Source organism: Bufo bufo, chromosome 3 (genome assembly GCF_905171765.1).
Source record: "Bufo bufo chromosome 3, aBufBuf1.1, whole genome shotgun sequence".
NCBI classification, from domain to species: domain Eukaryota; kingdom Metazoa; phylum Chordata; class Amphibia; order Anura; family Bufonidae; genus Bufo; species Bufo bufo.
This window is the reverse complement of record NC_053391.1, coordinates 265,542,539-265,565,616: the sequence shown is the minus strand read 5'-3', so window position 1 is coordinate 265,565,616 and position 23,078 is coordinate 265,542,539. Positions and strand designations below refer to the sequence as shown.

The window sequence follows — 23,078 nt, the reverse complement described above, 5'->3', positions numbered from 1 at the left end:
CGTACTCAGGAGAAGGTGGGGAATGTGTTTTGTGGTGTCATTTTACATATACCCATGCTGGGTGAGAGAAATATCTTGGCAAAAGACAACTTTTCCCATTTTTTTATACAAAGTTGGCATTTGACCAAGATATTTATCTCACCCAGCATGGGTATATGTAAAAAGACACCCCAAAACACATTCCTCAACTTCTCCTGAATACAGAGATACCAGATGTGTGACACTTTTTTGCAGCCTAGGTGGGCAAAGGGGCCCAAATTCCTTTTAGGAGGGCATTTTTAGACATTTGGATACCAGACTTCTTCTCACGCTTTGCGGCCCCTAAAATGCCAGGGCAGTATAAATACCCCACATGTGACCCCATTTTGGAAAGAAGACACCCCAAGGTATTCAATGAGGGGCATGGCGAGTTCATTGAAAAAAAAAAATTTGGCACAAGTTAGCGGAAATTGATTTTTTTGATTTTGTTCTCACAAAGTCTCCCTTTCCGCTAACTTGGGACAAAAATTTCAATCTTTCATGGACTCAATTTGCCCCTCAGCGAATACCTTGGGGTGTCTTCTTTCCAAAATGGTGTTATTTGTGGGGTGTTTGTACTGCCCTGGCATTTGAGGGTCTCCGCAATCATTACATGTATGCCCAGCATTAGGAGTTTCTGCTATTCTCCTTATATTGAGCATACGGGTAATGAGATTTTTTTTTTCCGTTCAGCCTCTGGGCTGAAAGAAAAAAATGAACGGCACAGATTTCTTCATTCGCATCGATCAATGTGGATGAAAAAATCTCTGCCAAAAAAAGAAAAAGTAGGGGAAAGGCGTCTGCCAGGACATAGGAGCTCCGCCCAACATCCATACCCACTTCAGCTCGTATGCCCTGGCAAACCAGATTTCTCCATTCACATCAATCGATGTGGATGAATAAATCATTGCCGGGATTTTTTTTTTTATATATACAAAGTGTTTGCCAAAGTATATGAACACCGCCACCTCCTCAGCTCATATGCCTCGGCAAACATATCTTTTACTGCAGAGGAGAAATCTCGTCTTGCAGCGCCGCATACACCGACTTGCGTGTAATCTGACAGCAGCGCAATGCTTCTGTCCGAATGCACATCAGTGCTGCAGCTGGTCGATCGGTTGGTCCACCTGGAAGGTAAAAAAAACAAAAGAAAAAAGAAAAAACCAGGCCGCAAAGCAATAACTTTATTAACTTTAGAACAGAACATATTAACTTTTTTTAACTTTTTTAACTTTTTTACTTACCGGTAATTTTTTTTTTGTTTAGTTTTTTTTACTTTTATAGAACAAACCTCTCCTTACCCATGGGACAATGTGCAAAGCGCAAATCGCCCAAAGATGTGGCGAAGTACGTTATGCACTTTATCCCAGGTGAAAGGAGAGGTTTGCAGCAGCTGTGAGAGAAAGGGCCCTAATAGCCCTGTGTGCCTGTCCTGGTGAGATGTGATCCCTATGCTAGGTGTACCTGTGTGTGGTACTTCCGGAAACACTCACCATAGCATAGGGCAGGGTGGTCCGGACAGTCAGGACAGAAATAGCGGGTGTCACGCCTTATTCCACTCCTGCTACAGACACAACATTTTTTTCGGGGTGGCGGTTGGGTTGAGGTACCAGCAACGACACTGGGGAAATGTCGCTCGTGTAGACGGCTAACTACACTGGTGGATGGGGCCACGGAACCTCCCGGATAAATGAGGTTCTCGATGATCTCTTCCTGGAATTTGAGGAAGGATCCTGTTCTCCCAGCCTTACTGTAGAGAACAAAACTATTATAGGCAGCCAATTGAATTAAATATACAGACACCTTCTTATACCAGCGTCTGGTTCTGCGGGAAACTAAATAGGGAGCCAACATCTGGTCATTGAAGTCCACCCCTCCCATGAGCGCATTATAGTCGTGGACTGAGAGGGGCTTTTCAATGACACGGGTTGCCCTTTCAATTTGGATTGTCGTGTCTGCGTGAATGGAGGAGAGCATGTAAACGTCACGCTTGTCTCTCCATTTCACCGCGAGCAGTTCTTCGTTACACAAGGCAGCCCTCTCCCCCCTTGCAAGACGGGTGGTTATAAGCCGTTGGGGGAAGCCCACGCAACTAGTTCGCGCGGTGCCACAGGCGCAAATCCGTTCTAGAAACAAATGCCTAAAGAGGGCCACACTTGTGTAAAAATTGTCCACATAAAGATGGTACCCCTTGCCGAATAAGGGTGACACCAAGTCCCAGACTGTCTTCCCACTGCTCCCCAGGTAGTCAGGGCAACCGACCGGCTCCAGGGTCTGATCTTTTCCCTCATAGATCCGAAATTTGTGGGTATAGCCTGTGGCCCTTTCACAGAGCTTATACAATTTGACCCCATACCGGGCACGCTTGCTTGGGATGTATTGTTTGAAGCCAAGGCGCCCGGTAAAATGTATTAGGGACTCGTCTACGCAGATGTTTTGCTCGGGGGTATACAAATCTGCAAATTTCTGGTTGAAATGGTCTATGAGGGGCCGAATTTTGTGGAGCCGGTCAAAAGCTGGGTGGCCTCTGGGACGGGAGGTGGTGTTGTCGCTAAAGTGCAGGAAACGCAGGATGGTCTCAAATCGTGTCCTGGACATAGCAGCAGAGAACATGGGCATGTGATGAATCGGGTTCGTGGACCAATATGACCGCAATTCATGCTTTTTAGTTAGACCCATGTTGAGGAGAAGGCCCAGAAAAATTTTAAGTTCGGAAACTTGGACTGGTTTCCACCGGAAAGACTGGGCATAAGAGCTTCCCGGGTTGGCGGATATAAATTGTGTGGCATATTGGTTGGTCTCTGCCACGACTAAGTCCAAGAGCTCCGCAGTCAAGAACAGCTCAAAAAATCCCAGGGCCGAACCGATTTGAGCCGTCTCAACCCGAACTCCAGACTGGGCGGTGAAAGGGGGAACTACAGGTGCGGCTGAAGTTGGTGACTGCCAATCAGGGTTTGCCAGCACCTCAGGGATTCTAGGGGCTCTACGGGCCTGTCTGCGCGGTGGCTGCGACGGGGTAACTAGTGCACGTGCCACCGTACCAGCTTCAACTTCCCTTCTGGTGCTCGCCACGTCACCATGTTGTACGGCAGTGCTGGTACTAGGTCCAGGAAGGGCTGCGCTGCTGGTGTATGCCTCACCACGTGATCCGGCAGCGACAGCCCCACTCTGCTGCTCTTGAAGCGGATCCTGCATAACCTGTGGTCTAGCGACACGGGGCCGGGTACGCCTGGTGCTGCCAGGGACCTCCACCTCCTCGTCCGAACTTTGGGTCAGAGAGCCACTGCTTTCCACAGGTTCATATTCTGACCCGCTAGATTCGTCAGATGAGGGTTCCCACTCCTCATCTGACTGGGTCAGAATCCTGTAGGCCTCTTCAGAAGAATACCCCCTGTTTGACATTTTGGACTACTAAATTTAGGGGTATTCCCTGAGACTACCCAAGAAAAAAAGCAAGCCTGTCTTACAAAGGGGAGGCTAGCGAAGTACCGGAGGCCGCTGCGGTTGATAAAAAATATCAAAACTGATTTTTTTATCGCCGCAGTGCGTGTAAAGTGAATGTGCAGTGATCAAAAAACAAATTTTTTTTTGTCACTGCGGTGGGGCGGGCGTGGGTGAACGCACGTGTGGGCAACCGATCAGGCCTGATCGGGCAAACACTGCGTTTTGAGTGGAGGGCGAGCTAAGGTGATACTAATACTATTATAGATCTGACCGTGATCAGTTTTGATCACTTACAGATACTATAAAAGTACAAATGCTGATTAGCGATACGCTAAACAGCGAATAAAAGTGACTGCGGTGCGGTGGGCTGGGCGCTAACTGACGCTAACTACCTAACCAAGGGGCCTAAACTATCCCTAAAACCTAACAGCCAATACCAGTGAAAAAAAAAAAGTGACAGTTTACACTGATCACTTTTTGTCTTTCACTAAGTGATTGACAGGGGCGATCAAGGGGTTAATTAGGATGATGGGGGTGATGGAAGGTGATCAGGGGCTAAGGGTAGTGTTTGGTGGGTACTCACAGTGAAGTCTGCTCCTCTGCTGGATCCAACCGACGAAAAGGACCAGCAGAGGAGCAGAGAAGCCATATAACAGATCATATTTACTAATATGATCTGTTATCTGGCTTCTGATTTGATTTTTTGAAAATCGCCAGCCTGCCAGCCAATGATCGTGGCTGGCAGGCTGGTGACGAAATACTTCTATAACTTTTGCCGGCCCGCGATGCGCATGCGCGGGCCGGCAATGCACGAAATCTCGCGTCTCGCGAGAGGACGCACCGGCGCATCCACCCAGAACAACAGGACCGCCGCAAAGACGCAATCCTGCGTACGGCGGTCCTGAGGAGGTTAAATGTGTTTTATTGTGATTTCGTGTGATAGACCAACAAAAAGTAGAAACCATGTGTGAAGTCAAAAGAAAATGATACATGGTTTTCAAATATTTTATAAAAATCTGGAGAGTATGTTATGCATTTGTATTCAGCCCCCCCCGTTCTGTGATGCCCCTAAATAAAATCCAGTCTGAACAATTGCCTTCAAAAGTCACCTAATTAGTAAATAGAGTCCATCTGTGTGTAATTTATTCTCATAACTACAGCTGTTCTTTGAAGGCCTCAGAGGTTTGTTAGAGAACATTAGTGATCAAACACCCCATTCTTTATAATAAATGAATAAAAACCCCATCCCAGAGCACTGTTTAATCCATCATCTGAAAATGGAAGGAGTATGGCACAACTGCAAACCTACCAAGACAGGGCCATCCACCTAAACTGACAGCCCAGGCAAGTTAATTAGAGAAGAAGCCAATAGGCGCATGGTCACTCGGGGGAAGCTGCAGAGATCCACAGCTCAGGTGGAAGAATCTGTCAACTATTAGTCGTTTACTCCACAATTATGTTCTTTATGAAAGAGTGGCAAGAAGAAAGACATTTTCGAAACCAAGTCATAAGAAGTCCTGTTTGCAGTTTGCCACAAACCATGTAGTGGACACAGCAAACATGTGGAAGAAGGTGCTCTAGTCAGATGAGACCAAAGTTGAACTATTTGGCCTAAATGCAAAATGGTGTGTGTGGTGGGAAACTAACACTGCATATCACCCTGAACACACAATCCCCACTGTGAAACATGGTGGTGGCAGCATCCTGCTGTGTGCTTTTCTTCAGCAGGGAAGCTGGTCAGAGTTAATGGGAAGATGGATGGAGTTAAATAGAGGGCAATCCTGGAGGAAATCCTGTTAGAGGCTGCCAAAGACTTGAGACTGGGGCAGAGGTTCATCTTCTAGCAGGACAACAACCATAAACATACAGCCAGATCTACATACAAAGGAATGGTTTAGATCAAAGCATATTAATGTGTTTGGATGGCTCAGAAAAAGCCCAGACATAAATCCCATCGAGAATCTGTGGCAAGACTTGAAAACTGCTGTTCACAGATGCTCTCCAGCCAATCTGACTGAATTTGAGCTATTTTGCAAAGAAGAATGGGCAAAAATGTCTGCCTCTAGATGTGCAAATATAGTAGACATACTCCAAAAGACTTGCAGCCGTAATTGCTGCAAAAGGTGGTCCTACAAAGTATTGACTCAGGTGGGCTGAATACAAATGCCTGCCACAATTTCCAGATTTGTATTTATTAAAAATGTTCAAAACCATGCATCATTTTCTTTTCACTTCACACATAGTTGCTACTTCATGTTCTTCTATCACATAAAATCCCAATAAAATACATTTAAGTTTGTGGATGTAATGTGAAAAAATGTGGAAAAGTTCATAGGGTGCGAATACTTTTTTAAGGCACTGTATATTTATTCAGTGAATGACCTTTTTTGTGCATGATGTGAGCTGGTAAGGACGTTATGTTGATGATGTGCTCCTTGAATGGGGAGGTGTGTCTGCGTCCATACAAGCATACATCTTGTAAATTACAATGGTTATCCACTTACCCTATATTGATGACCTATCCTCAGATCCGTGGCTAATGATGAAAAACAGAACAACCTCCAGTATCCTAAGGGTTAAAAACAACATGGACAACTTGTGATTAATCAATCAGGTCTCGGACACCTCCATTTTTTACTAAGAACTTTTTTGACACTCGAAGGTGAAAAATAATGCAATAGTAGACACCCCCCCCCCCCCCCCCCCCCCCAATTTGTAACCAGAAGTCTTCTGGTGGGAGAGTTTATATGACCAAGGAGGATTTCTTCAGATGTTACTACATTTAATGTGGAGTCAGACGTAACACTGGGAGAGTCCCTTCTAGAGACAGATTTGGGTGTACTTGTAGATCATAGACTATAAAACAGCATGCAATGTCAGTCAGCCGCTTCTAAGGCTAGAAGGATATTGTCATGGACTCTTATGACTTTAACCTCTTGGGGACACAGGGCGCCCCGAAATCCGAAATCATTCAGCAGGCACTCTGTGACAATGCCGAGGGGCGTCCTGTGATACCCCCCCCCCCCCCCCCCCGTAATGGCGATCGCTGCAAACCGCAGGTCAATTCAGACCTGCTGTTTGCAGTGCTTTCGGAAGTTTCTGATCCCCGCGGTCACAGATCAGAAACTTCAAAATGACAGATCTTTTTATTTTTAACCCCCTCCCCTGCAGCCCTTGTTGTTATGTGCCGGAGACACTAAAACATGATTATTTTTTTCTAAAATGCTGTTATTGTGTTAAAGTAAAATAAATAAAAAAAAATATACATATTAGGTATCGCCACGTTCATAAAAACCTGCTCTATAAAAATATCACATGACCTAACTCCTCAGGTAAATACCGCAAAAAATGTGTAATAGCAAGCGATCAAAAAGTTATATGCCTCCCAATATAGTGCCAATCAAACCGACATCTCATCCCGCAAAAAATGAGCCCCTACATAAGACAGTTGCCCAAAAAAAATTAAAAAAAATATGGCTTTCAGAATGTGGAGACACAAAAAAATATTTTTTTTCAAAAATGCTTTATTATGTAAAACTGAAACAAACCCCCCCAAAAAGTAGTCATATTTGGTATTGTCACGTCTGTAACAACCTGCTCTATAAAAATAGTACACTCCTTTTCCTCAATGCCCAACCGTGTGCCCGTACAGTAGTTTGCGACCACATATGGGGTGTTTCTGCAAACTACAGAATCAGGGCAATAAATATTGAGTTTTGTTTGGCTGTTACTGGAAAAAATGGATTAAAATTGAAAATTTGCCCATAAATTTCAATTCGTTAATTTCATCTCCATTTGCCAATAACTCTTGTAAAATCAGTTTTGAATACCTTGAGGGGTGTAGTTTCTTAGATGGGGTCACTTTTATGGAGTTTCTACTCTAGTGCTGCATCAGGGGGGCTTCAAATGGGACATGGTGTAAATAAACCAGTCCAGCAAAATCTGCCTTCCAAAAACCACACTGCACTCCTTTCCCTCTACGCCCTACCATGTGCCTGTACAGTAGTTTTCGACCACATATGGGGTGTTTCTGCAAACTACAGAATCAGGGCAATAAATATTGAATTTTGTTTGGCTGTTAACCCTTGCTTTGTTACTGAAAAAAATGGATTAAAATGGAAAATTTTCCCAAAAGTTGAAATTCTGAAATTTTGTCTCCATTTGCCATTAACTCTTGTGGAACACCTAAAGGGTTAATGGCGTTTGTAAAATCAGTTTTTAATACATTGAGGGGTTTAGTTTCTAGAATGGGGTTATTTTTGGTGGTTTCTATTATGTAAGCCTCACAAAGTGAGTTCAGACCTGAATTGGTCCTTAAAAAGTGGTTTTTTTTCAAGATTTGCTTCTAAACTTCTAAGCCTTGTAACATCCCCCAAAAATAAAATGGCATTCCCAAAATGATCCAAACATGAAGTAGACATATGGGGAATGTAAAGTACTAACTATTTTTGGAGGTATTACTATGTATTATAGAAGTAGAGAAATTTAAACTCGGAAATTTGCAAACTTTTCAAAATTTTTGGTAAATTTGGTATTTTTTTATAAATAAAAATGATTTTTTTTTTTACTCCATTTTACCAGTGTCATGAAGTACAATATGTGATGAAAAAACAATCTCAGAATGGCCTGGATAAGCGTTTTAAAGCTATTCACACATAAAGTGACACTGGTCAAATTTACAAAAAATGGCCTGGTTCTTAAGGTGAAAATGAGCCCGGTCCTTAAGGGGTTAATCTCTTTAAGACACTGATTCACTTCTGGGTCAGACAGTTCAAATTTAATGGGGAGCTTACTTTGCAGAACTGCATTTTATCTGACATTTCATTTTCTTCAGTGAATACAGTGTAGTAGAAAGTATTTAAAAAATTCTCTTTCTTTTCATTGCTCTGTGCAACTCGTCCCTCATACAAATTGGTAGCTTAATGCACTACATGAGGGCTTTCCCATTCCTCTTGGTGCATGAAAGATCCACTCTTTTAGTCAACCAGACCCTCCCTCTGTACAGTAATGTTTGGCCTGTCAATCAGATACAGTATCTTACCTTGCCATGTCTTTTTACTGAAGATATACCAAACAAAAATGCCTTTTGTGTCCCATGGGCTCTAAATAATACTGAAATACAGTACAAATCACATCCTCTAGACAAACATAGTGCTGTTTATGAAAAAATGTATTTTAATCCTGATCAGTCCCTTTAAGGGATTAATTTAGGACTTTGGTCCATATTTACTGACCGTAAAATAGTGTAAGCCTAGACCTGCACTAGGTTTATCACAGTGGCTCCGGTTGGATGATAAATGTGGTGCAGGGACAAATACTTTTCCAAAACTCTATGCCAACTATTGGTTAGCTTTAAGACAGAATTTTATGCCAGAATTTTGGTGCAATATGACACATCTTAGGCTCGCCCCTTTCCGACAAAGCTCCACCCTTTTCAACTACACCTCACCCCTTTATCAAGCTTGTCTGGAAAAAGTGTAGAAACTATAGATTCACCACATTGTGTCATTTTGCACCACTTTTTAGACCGATTATTGATGCAGAAACATTAGTAAATCTGGGCCATTGTGTTCTGATTCTGTATTCCAACATGTTCATCATATTATCTTATCTGTTTTCTTTGTATTATTTTTTTCATTATATAGGTTATTTCACGTAATGAATTAATGTTGGAGGAAACTCGAAACACTATTACAGTGCCTGCCTCTTTCATGCTCCGAATGTTAGCTTCACTAAACCATATCAGAGCAGGTAAGATTTCCTAATGAAAAAAATATATATATATATACAGTCATGTGAAAAAATTAGGACACCCTTTGAAAGCATGTGGTTTTTTGTAACATTTTTAATAAATGGTTATTTCATCTCCGTTTCAACAATACAGAGAGATTAAAGTAATCCAACTAAACAAAGAAAACTGAAGAAAAGTCTTTTCAAGATCTTCTGTAAATGTCATTCTACAAAAATGCCTATTCTAACTGAGGAAAAAGATAGGACACCCTCACATGTATTCCCTCTTAAATTGGCTCAGATCTCACACAGGTATATCACACCAGGTGCACATAATTAGTAGATCGTTACTCTGCATGTTGAATGAGGCTTGCCCTATTTAAACCTCAGACATTTAGTTTGGTGTGCTCCTGACTGTTGAAGTGAGAGTGAGCACCATGGTGAGAGCAAAAGAGCTGTCAGAGGACTTCAGAAAAAAGATTGTAGCAGCCTATGAGTCTGGGAAGGGATTTAAAAAGATCTCAAAAGATTTTGAAATCAGCCATTCCACTGTCCGGAAGATAGTCTACAAGTGGAGGGCTTTCAAAACAACTGCCAACATGCCCAGGACTGGTCGCCCCAGCAAGTTCACCCCAAGAGCAGACCGCAAGATGCTAAAAGAGGTATCCAAAAACCCTAAAGTGTCATCTCGAGAACTACAGCAGGCTCTGGCTACTGTTGATGTAGAAGTACATGCCTCTACAATCAGAAAGAGACTGTACAAGTTTAACTTGCATGGGAGGTGTGCAAGGAGGAAACCTTTGCTTTCCAAGAGAAACATCGAGGCCAGACTGACATTTGCCAGCGATAAAGTTGACAAAGACCAGGACTTCTGGAATAATGTTCTTTGGACAGATGAGTCCAAAATTGAATTATTTGGACACAACAGCAGAGGACATGTTTGGCGTAAACCAAACACAGCATTCCAAGAAAAGAACCTCATACCAACTGTGAAGCATGGAGGTGGAAGTGTCATGGTTTGGGGCTGCTTTGCTGCAGCAGGACCTGGTCAGCTCACCATCATAGAATCCACGATGAATTCTACTGTGTATCAGAAGGTGCTTGAAGAACATGTGAGACCATCAGTTAGAAAATTAAAGCTGAAGCGGAACTGGACCATGCAACATGACAATGACCCAAAACATACTAGTAAATCAACCAAAGATTGGCTGAAAAAGAAGAAATGGAGAGTCCTGGAATGGCCAAGTCAAAGTCCAGATTTGAATCCCATTGAGATGCTGTGGGGTGACTTGAAAAGGGCTGTACGTGCAAGAAACCCCTCAAACATCTCACAGCTGAAAAAGTTCTGCATTGAGGAGTGGGGTAAAATTTCCTCAGACCGATGTCGAAGACTGGTAGATGGCTACAAGAACCGTCTCACTGCAGTTATTTCAGCCAAAGGAGGTAACACTCGCTATTAGGGGCAAGGGTGTCCTATCTTTTTCCTCAGTTAGAATAGGCATTTTTGTAGAATGACATTTACAGAAGATCTTGAAAAGACTTTTCTTCAGTTTTCTTTGTTTAGTCGGATTACTTTAATCTCTCTGTATTGTTGAAACGGAGATGAAATAACCATTTATTAAAAATGTTACAAAAAACCACATGCTTTCAAAGGGTGTCCTAATTTTTTCACATGACTGTATATATATAACTTTTTTTTTGCTTTACTATTCAGGCACATATATGGGAATCTGCAAAGCGCAATGATAAACTATTTAAACTAGATTGTTAAAGGAATGTGCACAAAACATGATTTTAAAAGATTTAGGGGAGATGTATAAATTATACACACATGAAACATGGAGCTGTTGGTCCTTTTTGTTATTCTTCTTTTAAAGCATTAAATCAGGAACATAACCCATACATAACCAATGGTAACATTACAATACAAAAAAAAAAAGGCATTTATATAAATAAGAAACAACCTAACCTTCCAACGAAACCTAACCCACTCAGCAACCCAGCCCATGCTACCGGAAGACAAGAACATTGATTCTGTGCAAGATCTTCAAGAGTAAAATAAGTCGTGGGCAGTCAAACACAAACATAGGCACCACAGTTCTATTAAACCACATGAGTCAGCATCACCCTATCCAGTGGGAAAACAGAAATGTCTGCCAGCTAGTGCAACAAGAGTTTCCTCTTCCCGGTCTCCTTTGCAGCAGCCAGGCTGCATCCACTTACTGCTTCTCCTGCTTAGACTCCATCTCCTCCACTCGAATCGTCAGCCATTGATAAAGGAATGTATGGCCAGAAAAAACAACTCTACATGCCCAACAACTCCCATTTGGGCAAGTTTCTGGTGGTGCAGTTGCTGCCGTACCATTTAGTAGAGTCTGTTGCCTTTAGGAAGCTGATGGAGTTTGCTTAGCCTTGCTGGAAGATACCTAACCAGCATTATTTCTCACAAAAAGCCACTCTTGTCTTGTACTCTCATGTGGCAGAGAATATGGGCCGCTCCTTGCAGTTGTCACTGTGTGGTAAGGTGCATGCCATGGTCCACCTGGAGCAGCTGTTACCGGCAAGGACAGTACATGTCTTTCACAGTCCACCAGATCAATGTTTTTTTTTACAGCAGTAGTGAGGTAGCACCCTAGCAACAAGGCCAGGTCCTTTTGACACCTCCATGTTTGTGTCAGCCTGTCTCCCACTCAGAAACTTATCCAACTCCTCCAGCTCCTCCTCCATGGACATCCTCCATTCCCCATTAGCAGCAGGGTAAAGTGTTTTTTCCCCTCCTCCTCCGTCCTATCATGTATAAAGTCAAGCTTTGCCATGCAATGTTATAGCTGATCAGTCTGGGTGAGAGTAGCCACACAGCCGATTACTTGCTAAAGTGCATCAAGCAGCAAATATCCCGCTGGCTGTCTGCCTACAAACTCCAGCTGGGTAAGGTGGTCAACAGCAATGGTTACAACATAGTGGTTGCACTGAACCTCAGGTAAATGGCACATGCTCCCTGCATGGCACACAACATAAACCTGGTCGTGCAATTCTTTTTAAAAAGTACAGTGGCATGTGGAAGGTAAAAAAATATCCTATGTAGGATAGACTGTCTTTACTTGACATACTATCTGTTAGCTCAGTAGTCTCAAATAAACGTTATATCGTGAACTGAGTGTACCATGTGAGATAAAATAATACGTAGCTTTTATTAAAATGAGTGAGAAAATTCTTGCACGCGCACTTTTGTGCGTATGGCTCTTTGCTAACAGAAGGAGTGTCAGGTCTATTGCCCTAGTGGGGGCTAGGCGGTTTTATTATGGGAGTAGCTTCTTGGCGAGATCAACAGATATTACTCCTGTACAGCTTAGCCTAATTGTCTCTGACCCTAACTCTAGTCTTGAGTGGGGAGATTGGCTAACTGGCTGTAGTCGGAGCACTCGCCCTGAAAAGAGCGACCCCCAGCCGCTGGAACCTTGGGCCTGATCTGTATATCCCTTCCTCTAATACAGCGGTTCTCAACCTAGGGGTCGCGACCCCTTTGGGGGTCGATCGGCCCTTTCCGGGGGGTCGCCTGAGGCTTCCTATTGTGGGTCGCCCGCACAACGGCAGCGGCCCCTTATCCTCGTGCACAGGAAGTGATGTCCTATCACTGCCTGTGCTTGAAGGAGCCTGACGTCTGGACGGGTAAGTCGGGCCGCCTGTCTGCTGAGGTCCGAGTTTTTTCGTTAATGACACCGCCGCTGAGCACCACTGCCACCAATGATTTAATTGAGCCTGGCTGAGCCTGGCTAATTTTATTTTAATTATTTGGCTGAGCAAGGCTTAATTTATTTGGGGGGACATGAAGCACCGCTGATTTATTTATTTGGGGGACCCTGAGCACTTCTGATTTATTTATTTGGGGGAGCCTGAGCACCATTGATTTATTTATTTGGGGGGGGACCTGAAGCACCGCTGATTTATTTATTTGGGGGACCCTGAGCACTTCTGATTTATTTATTTGGGGGACCCTGAGCACCATTGATTTATTTATTTGGGGGAGACCTGAAGCCCAGCTGATTTATTTATTTGGGGGACCCTGAGCACTTCTGATTTATTTATTTGGGGGGGACTTGAAGCACCACTGATTTATTTATTTGAGGGGTACCCTGAGCACCACTGATTTATTTTTTTATTTTTTTTGGGGGGGGGGTACTGTGAGCACCACTGAGTTATTTATTTAAGAGGTACTGTGCGCACCACAGATTTATTTTTTAGGGGGTATTTGTTGTTTATTATTTATTTTAAAGTTATTTATTTGGTTTACAAATATTTTGTATTTATGCTAAAGTTCTGTGGTTATGAATGAATACTTGTGTATTTGAATTAACATTCGGTGTATTGGTGTCTGTGCGTGTTTTTGCTGGGTCATCATAACAGTAGCAAAATTAGTTATGACGTAGCAAGGAAAAAAATTTAATGGTTGGGGGTCACCACAACATGAGGAACTGTATTAAGGGGTCACGGCTTTAGAAAGGTTGAGAACCACTGCTCTAATAGCTGACTGCAAGTTCTATCCGACGCGTTTCCCCATAATACAATGGTTCATCAAGGAGCGATCAGTGCAGTGGCAGAGCTTCTTCATATAAAATGGCAATGGCAGCTTGCTAAAGGATTCTGTCTCCTTTTGTCGAGTAGAAAAGGGATTTTCTGCAATTATAGACTCTTGCTCAGTGCTTGCCAGCAACTTCTTCGCAACCCCTTCTCCTGTAGCTAGTCAAGATCACTATTTTAGACCAGGCCCGGGAGCCACTCTGTCCTTTTCCTACATGTCTATTTCCTACATGTATATACTGTATGCCATGTCACTGAATATTTTGACACTGTATCTTATGTCATTATTTAATACTGTTGCGGGGGCCTGACAATAATATCTTTTAGTCCTCCTCCTGGATGGAACCCTTCTGAGTTTGGGCCCCTAGCAGCCTCTTCCCTTGCATCTAATATAGTTACAACCCTGATCATTATGTCTCTGATATTTTTTGGAAGGTGCAGCATGACAGACACATTCATATACATTTTGTGGAACTTTTTTGCCATCTGGAGAAAAATGGGTAGCCTGCTGTCTTTGGTATGTCTTAGGTCCCTTTTATTATTGATACTTCCAGTACCTCTTCAATTAAAGGTTTCACAGATAGCAAAGTTTTAGGAAAGTTTATTGAGGATAACAAGTTTTCAAAGATAATAAAGCAATTGAGAAAACAGATGAACTCATAAAATGTGTGCACAGAGACCTCCAGAGAGAGAGAGAAAGTCAAGAATTCCAGTTTGTTCCCAAAAACAAGGTATTTACAAGTCATTGTTCTGGCTACATACAGATGTAGCCAGAACAATGTACACTGCGTGCAGAATTATTAGGCAAATTAGTATTTTGACCACATCATCCTCTTTATGCATGTTGTCTTACTCCAAGCTGTATAGGCTCGAAAGCCTACTACCAATTAAGCATATTAGGTGATGTGCATCTCTGTAATGAGAAGGGGTGTGGTCTAATGACATACAACACCCTATATTAGGTGTGCATAATTATTAGGCAACTTCCTTTCCTTTGGCAAAATGGGTCAAAAGAAGGACTTGACAGGCTCAGAAAAGTCAAAAATAGTGAGATATCTTGCAGAGGGATGCAGCACTCTTAAAATTGCAAAGCTTCTGAAGCGTGATCATCGAACAATCAAGCGTTTCATTCAAAATAGTCAACAGGGTCGCAAGAAGCGTGTGGAAAAACCAAGGCGCAAAATAACTGCCCATGAACTGAGAAAAGTCAAGCGTGCAGCTGCCAAGATGCCACTTGCCACCAGTTTGGCCATATTTCAGAGCTGCAACATCACTGGAGTGCCCAAAAGCACAAGGTGTGCAATACTCAGAGACATGGCCAAGGTAAGAAAGGCTGAAAGACGACCACCACTGAACAAGACACAAAAGCTGAAACGTCAAGACTGGGCCAAGAAATATCTCAAGACTGATTTTTCTAAGGTTTTATGGACTGATGAAATGAGAGTGAGTCTTGATGGGCCAGATGGATGGGCCCGTGGCTGGATTGGTAAAGGGCAGAGAGCTCCAGTCCGACTCAGACGCCAGCAAGGTGGAGGTGGAGTACTGGTTTGGGCTGGTATCATCAAAGATGAGCTTGTGGGGCCTTTTCGGGTTGAGGATGGAGTCAAGCTCAACTCCCAGTCCTACTGCCAGTTTCTGGAAGACACCTTCTTCAAGCAGTGGTACAGGAAGAAGTCTGCATCCTTCAAGAAAAACATGATTTTCATGCAGGACAATGTTCCATCACACGCGTCCAAGTACTCCACAGCGTGGCTGGCAAGAAAGGGTATAAAAGAAGAAAATCTAATGACATGGCCTCCTTGTTCACCTGATCTGAACCCCATTGAGAACCTGTGGTCCATCATCAAATGTGAGATTTACAAGGAGGGAAAACAGTACACCTCTCTGAACAGTGTCTGGGAGGCTGTGGTTGCTGCTGCACACAATGTTGATGGTGAACAGATCAAAACACTGACAGAATCCATGGATGGCAGGCTTTAGAGTGTCCTTGCAAAGAAAGGTGGCTATATTGGTCACTGATTTGTTTTTGTTTTGTTTTTGAATGTCAGAAATGTATATTTGTGAATGTTGAGATGTTATATTGGTTTCACTGGTAAAAATAAATAATTGAAATGGTTATATATTTGTTTTTTGTTAAGTTGCATAATAATTATGCACAGTAATAGTCACCTGCACACACAGATATCCCCCTAAAATAGCTAAAACTAAAAACAAACTAAAAACTACTTCAAAAAATATTCAGCTTTGATATTGAGTTTTTTGGGTTCATTGAGAACATGGTTGTTGTTCAATAATAAAATTAATCCTCAAAAATACAACTTTCCTAATAATTCTGCACTCCCTGTATGCAGCCAGAACAATGACTTGTAAATACCTTGTTTTTGGGAACAAACTGGAATTCTTGACTTTCTCTCTCTCTCTCTCTCTCTGTTTGGAGGTCTCTTGTGCACACATTTTATGAGTTCATCTATTTTCTCAATTGCTTTATTATCTTTGAAAACTTGTTATTTCAGCGCATTAAGTAACCAACTGCAGTAAATAGCCTTTGAAAAGCATGTTGTAAATTGCTACAGCATTATTTTGACACTCATAACACATTAAATAAAAGACTGCTATATATGTAAAATTATGGGTGATGAAGCATTAGGTGAAACAAACGCCAGGGTGCGGAGCATCCTGGTTGGTATTCTTTTTCATGTTGTGAGTTTGCTTATATTGTTGCACTTTTAAGCTCTAGATGATTACCACTTTAGTATTCTCATATCTACTAAATGGCACTTGCACTTTGTTTCTGAGCTACTATTGTGATTCTGTGGTAATGTGTGATTATTATGTGTACATATATTGAATTTACTTCCACCGGGGTATGCCCTGGCATTTATAAGTTACTTCAAAATATGCCTGATACTACTATTATGAATTTTAGAATAATTATTTTTTTTATAGATTTTTCACAAAGTGACATACATAAGTGTTATGTCATTGGATATACAATCCAGAAATACAAGATCACCATGTCAAAGTTACATACTTTTGATGGAAGTGTGTTTGTTGCTTTCATCATGAGATACAAATTACACTTTAGCGTGTATAAAACAAAGATTTAAGGAATAAAAAAAAGAACAAAAGGAAATAGTAATAGGTAGCAAACAGGTGAGTCTCCACAGAACATAGTAGATACATGCGTTTCTGACCAAATGGAATTACCTAAGGGGTATATTTTGGATGTAGGGGCCAAGGTGCCCAGGTATTATTCCTAGATTTGGGGGAGATTATTGTAGCTGGCAAAGACCGTTCATAGAGGCATATTACATTTAATATGGGTGGTTCCGTCTTTTTTGAATGTTGGGTAATTATTAATTTAGCAGGATATTTACTAGGCCAGTGTTTCCCAACCAGCGTGCCTCCAGCTGTTGCAAAACTACAACTCCCAGCATGCCCGGACTGCATTTGGCTGTGTGGGCATGCTGGGAGTTGTACTGTAGTTTTGCAACAGCTGGAGGCACACTGGTTGGGAAACACTGTACTAGGCTATGTCCCAAAAGGTTCCTTTGTTTAGGATTTATTGTCTGTATACCTAAGAACAGTAGTGCAAGTTCCGGAGATGGGGGTATTTTCTCAGAAGTTATTTCAGAAATTAGCCCAAATGCTGTATTTTTCGCCCTATAAATGCAACGGCCCATAAGACGCACCTAGGTTTTTGAGGAGGAAAATAAGAAAAAAATTTTAACCAAAATGTGTGCTTTTGGTGGGTTTTCAACTAATGGTGGTCTGTGGATGACACTGTTATGGGGGATATGTGGATGACGCACTGTTATGGGGGTCTGTGGATGACACACTGTTATGGGGGCATCTGGGGATGGCACTGTTATGGGGGCATCTGGGGATGGCACTGTTATGGGGGCATCTGGGGATGGCACTGTTATGGGGGCATCTGGGGATGGCACTGTTATGGGGGCATCTGGGGATGGCACTGTTATGGGGGCATCTGGGGATGGCACTATTATGAGGGCATCTGGGGATGGCACTATTATGGGGGCATCTGGGGATGGCATGACACTGCTATGGGGGGATCTGTGGATGACACATAGCATTTTATGCTATGTGTCATCCACAGATCCCCCCATAACAGTGTCCCTGTGGGTAGGCATCTTGTTTTGTAATGGCAGCGGGGCCCGGTGCAGTCACTGTATTCTACTACACCGGGCCCCGCTCACTGTAGTAATCATACAGGCAATGTTAATTCAACTCCTATCCAGGCTTTAGTACGGTACTTACTACTACCTTGCATAGCAGGCAGGAGGCCGGGCGAGTGGGCGGGGGCCGGCAGCGTAACTCACTACGTCACGCGCCTGCACCGCCTGCTTCATTCATTAAATATTCACAGTGCAGGTGGAAAAAGTATGTGAACCCCTAGACTAATGACATCTCCAAGAGCTAATTGGATTGAGGTGTCAGCCAACTGGAGTCCAATCAATGAGATGAGATTGGAGGTGTTAGTTACAGCTGCCCTGCCCTATAAAAAACACACACCAGTTCAGGGTTTGCTTTTCACAAGAAGCATTGCCTGATGTGAATGATGCCTTGCACAAAAGAGCTTTCAGAAGACCTACGATTAAGAATTGTTGGCTTGCATAACGCTAGAAAAGGTTATAAAAGTATCTCCAAAAGCCTTGCTGTTCATCAGTCCACGGTAAGACAAATTGTCTATAAATGGAGAAAGTTCAGCACTGCTGCTACTCTCCCTAAGAGTGGCTGTCCTGTAAAGATGACTGCAAAAGCACAGCGCAGACTGCTCAATGAGGTGAAGAAGAATCCTAGAGTGTCAGCTAAAGACTTACAAAAGTCTCTGGCATATGCTAACATCCCTGTATGCGAATCTAGGATACGTTAAAAACACTAAACAAGAATGGATTTCATGGGAGGATACCACAGAGGAAGCCACTGCTGTCCAAAAAAAAACATTGCTGCACGTTTACAGTTTGTACAAGAGCACCTGGATGTTACACAGCAGTATTGGCAAAATATTCTGTGGACAGATGAATCCAAAGTTGAGTTGTTTGGAAGAAACACACAACACTATGTGTGGAGAAAAAGAGGCAGAGCACACCAACATCAAAACCTCATCCCAACTGTGAAGTATGGTGGTGGGGGCATCATGGTTTGGGGCTGCTTTGCTGCGTCAGGGCCTGGACGGATTGCTATAATCGAAGGAAAAATGAATTCCCAAGTTTATCAAGACATTTTGCAGGAGAACTTAAGGCCATCTGTCCACTAGCTGAAGCTCAACAGAAGATGAGTGTTGCAACAGGACAACGACCCAAAGCATAGAAGGAAATCAACAACAGAATGGCTCTAACAGAAGAAAATACGCCTTCTGGAGTGGCCCAGTCAGAGTCCTGACATCAACCCGATGATTGAGATGCTGTGGCATGACCTCAAGAAAGCAATTCACACCAGACATCCCAAGAATATTGCTGAACTGAAATAGTTCTGTAAAGAGGAATGGTCAACCAGTTATTAAATCCAAGGGTTCAGATACTTTTTCCACCTGCACTGTGAATGTTTACATCGTGTGTTCAATAAAAACATGGTAACTGTTAAGGGAGAATATTAATTACCAATATTTATGCAAATATCAATAATTAATATTCATAAATAGGATAAATCGTCTACTGATGACTCCACCTATTTAAACCTTAAATAAAGATATCACTATTACTTTGCCTTAAACTAATCAACAAAATAGCTGCATGCGCCTTACTGAACTAGCTACCGCTAATAAAACACTCTACACAGTAGGTACAAATAACGCACAATATTTATTGTTACCTACGGTACACTAAATAATGACGCATACAATACACTAAAAGTATAGCACTAAAAATGCAGTACTAACTACACTACACAATCCCAAATTCCACCCACAAACTTTAACTAACATACACACATACAAAAGCAGTCCACCCTCACTGGACTATCCCTAGGGGAAATAAGAAACACACACCTGCTGCAGTGGCAACTACACCAACAGGGGTTGATGCTGCTGGGCAGGGAAGGGGTAAATGTGATAATTTGCAGAATGGAGTGGCTCTACCACTCCGTAGGATAGGGAGGTGCTCAATATCTAAGTGCGAACTCCAAAACACCAAAGAGTTATAATTTATATAATAATGGAGATATGGCACTCAATATCTGGAAAATTGCTCAAAACAAATCACTTTATTGATGTAATAATCGTATTAAAATAATTAAAATATTGTACAAGATACGTATATTGCACAGAAATTAAATAACATAAGGATAAAACGTCACAGATGACGATACAATAAAAAATCACTCAAGGTATATATGTATACACGTCAGACAGCAAATGAGTACTTTCTCATATTCTGATTGATTCACCACAGAAAATTAATTAAATTGTCGGCAATATAACACTGTATATGTTATTTACCGATAATTCTATAAGAATTTATCGATGAGAATTAATCGAGAGTCACCATTATTTCGATATGATATAATCGTCAATTTTCATTACTGGAATATAATCGTAGGCTTTTCGAATTAGTTATGAACTGTTGTTTTCGAATATTTAAAAAAGTCACAGTAATTCTTATGTCACAGTTCTTTAAAGTTATCGACTTAAAGTTCGGGAGTTATTAGCTCTAGGTGGCGTCCCACCTATTTTCGAGCTATCTTATTCCCTTACCTCCAACTTCTTAGTGTGGCTTGTTTAATCGCCGATTCCTCAGCGTCCCACGTGTTCAGTTTCTCCTTGCTTTCGATTAAGTTGAAAATGGGAGTGTATCACTCCAAGGAGTTTTCAAGCATGAACTCACATGTAGGACGAGTTGATCCCTTAGGAAGTTATTGATAAGGAGGTATAACTGTAGATGTCCTTGCGTACGCAAAAAATGGTGGGAATGTGGGGTCCAGATTCCTACCAGACGCGTTTCGAAGTCCCAAGCGGTGCTAACTTCTTCCTCAGTGGTAACCTGGCTCCCCCTAAACCACCCTTTTTATATCCTTTTTTCTTAATTGGTTCCGGATATCCCAAAAGTCAATCCTGGATCAGAATCCAGGTCCCACAGTATCCAAAATCTGGCCTGGATTATTACAATGTGGTATAATTAGTAATAAAATGGAATCAATCAGAAATATGGCTCCTATATTTCTTCCATAGGTATAATATGTCGAAATCTTACTCTTTTTGACAAAAACACATATGCGGTAATGGTGCGGTTTCCATGCGTTTATTTTTTATACCGATGCATTTTTTTCAAAAAAGCTGCTGAAATTTCACCCTTAATCTTTTGGATAAGGGGTTTAATGTTATTTGCTTTCTTACTCTCATTATTCACAATAACATAAAATTCACATAGGTTTAAATGCATAAATGAATATAAAAATGTTTAAAAGGTGAAAATAGATACACCTTCACATATATAAAAGTAGATAGGTCGAAATAAATACATCAGTCAAAAACGGAGGACTGTTATAGGATTAGATGAGTACGAGATTATGGTTAAATAGGGGTGGGTGCCTTCCACTAAGGCACGGTCGGACGTACGTAACTAATATACCATCCGACCATGCATCGATGAGAGGCAACCACCCCAGAGCATTCATATTCTATAGGAAGCCAAAAATTTCTAACTCTGCATTTAGGCCGTGTGGTATAAGGGTGTCCAGTTCAAAGATCCATCTTGACTCTATTCTGGACCATCCGATGCATGGTCGGATGGTATATTAGTTACGTACGTCCGAGCGTGCCTTAGTGGAAGGCACCCACCCCTATTTAACCACAATCTCGTACTCATCTAATCCTATAACAGTCCTCCGTTTTTGACTGATGTATTTATTTCGACCTATCTACTTTTATATATGTGAAGGTGTATCTATTTTCATCTTTTAAACATTTTTATATTCATTTATACATTTTAACCTATGTGAATTTTATGTTATTGTGAATAATGAGAGTAAGAAAGCAAATAACATTAAACCCCTTATCCAAAAGATTAAGGGTGAAATTTCAGCAGCTTTTTTGAAAAAAATGCATCGGTATTAAAAAAAAACGCATGGAAACCGCACCATTACCGCATATGCGTTTTTGTCAAAAAGAGTAAGATTTTGACATATTATACCTATGGAAGAAATATAGGAGACATATTTCTGATTGATTCCATTTTATTACTAATTATACCACATTGTAATAATCCAGGCCAGATTTTGGATACTGTGGGACCTGGATTCTGATCCAGGACTGACTTTTGGGATATCCGGAACCAATTAAGAAAAAAAGGATATAAAAAGGGTGGTTTAGGGGGAGCCAGGTTACCACTGAGGAAGAAGTCAGCACCCCTTGGGACTTCGAAACGCATCTGGGAGGAATCTGGACCCCACATTACCACCATTTTTTGCGTACGCAAGGACATCTACAGTTATACCTCCTTATCAATAACTTCCTAAGTGATCAACTCGTCCTACATGTGAGTTCATGCTTGAAAACTCCTTGGAGTGATACACTCCCATTTTCAACTCAATCGAAAGCAAGGAGAAACTGAACACGTGGGACGCTGAGGAATCGGCGATTAAACAAGCCACACTAAGAAGTTGGAGGTAAGGGAATAAGATAGCTCGAAAATAGGTGGGGCGCCACCTAGAGCTAATAACTCCCGAACTTTAATTCAATAAGTTTAAAGAACTGTGACATAAGAATTACTGTGACTTTTTTAAATATTCGAAACAACAGTTCATAACTAATTCGAAAAGCCTACGATTATATTCCAGTAATGAAAATTGACGATTAATGGTGACTCTCGAAATAATGGTGACTCTCGATTAATTCTCATCGATAAATTCTCATAGAATTATCGGTAAATAACATATACAGTGTTATATTGCCGACAATTTAATTAATTTTCTGTGGTGAATCAATCAGAATATGAGAAAGTACCCATTAGCTGTCTGACGTGTATACATATATACCTTGAGTGATTTTTTTATTGTATCGTCATCTGTGAAGTTTTATCCTTATGTTATTTAATTTCTGTGCAATATACGTATCTTGTACAATATTTTAATTATTTTAATACGATTATTACATCAATAAAGTGATTTGTTTTGAGCAATTTTCCAGATATTGAGTGCCATATCTCCATTATTATATAAAAGGGGTAAATGTGGTTGGCACTGCAAGGGCAGAGATGCAATGCAGTGCCAGGGTATACTCAGCTGGTTAATGCTCTTCCCAGGAGATGATCCATGTCTTCTCTCCTTCTGGTGAAGTCCCCAAGAGACCTTCC

General features: G+C 41.6%; 1 protein-coding gene across 4 annotated transcripts in view; it reads left to right on the top strand.

Moving 5' to 3' along the window:
- Window positions 1-23,078, top strand: part of DCAF6 (DDB1 and CUL4 associated factor 6) — a 1,234,054-nt gene that overhangs the window by 1,188,776 nt on the left and 22,200 nt on the right. For all 4 annotated transcript variants that reach the window (XM_040424129.1, XM_040424128.1, XM_040424130.1 and 1 more), the window contains one exon: window positions 9,108-9,213. In XM_040424129.1, coding sequence (XP_040280063.1) covers window positions 9,108-9,213 — 106 coding nt within the window. The remainder of the gene's footprint in view (window positions 1-9,107; window positions 9,214-23,078) is intronic.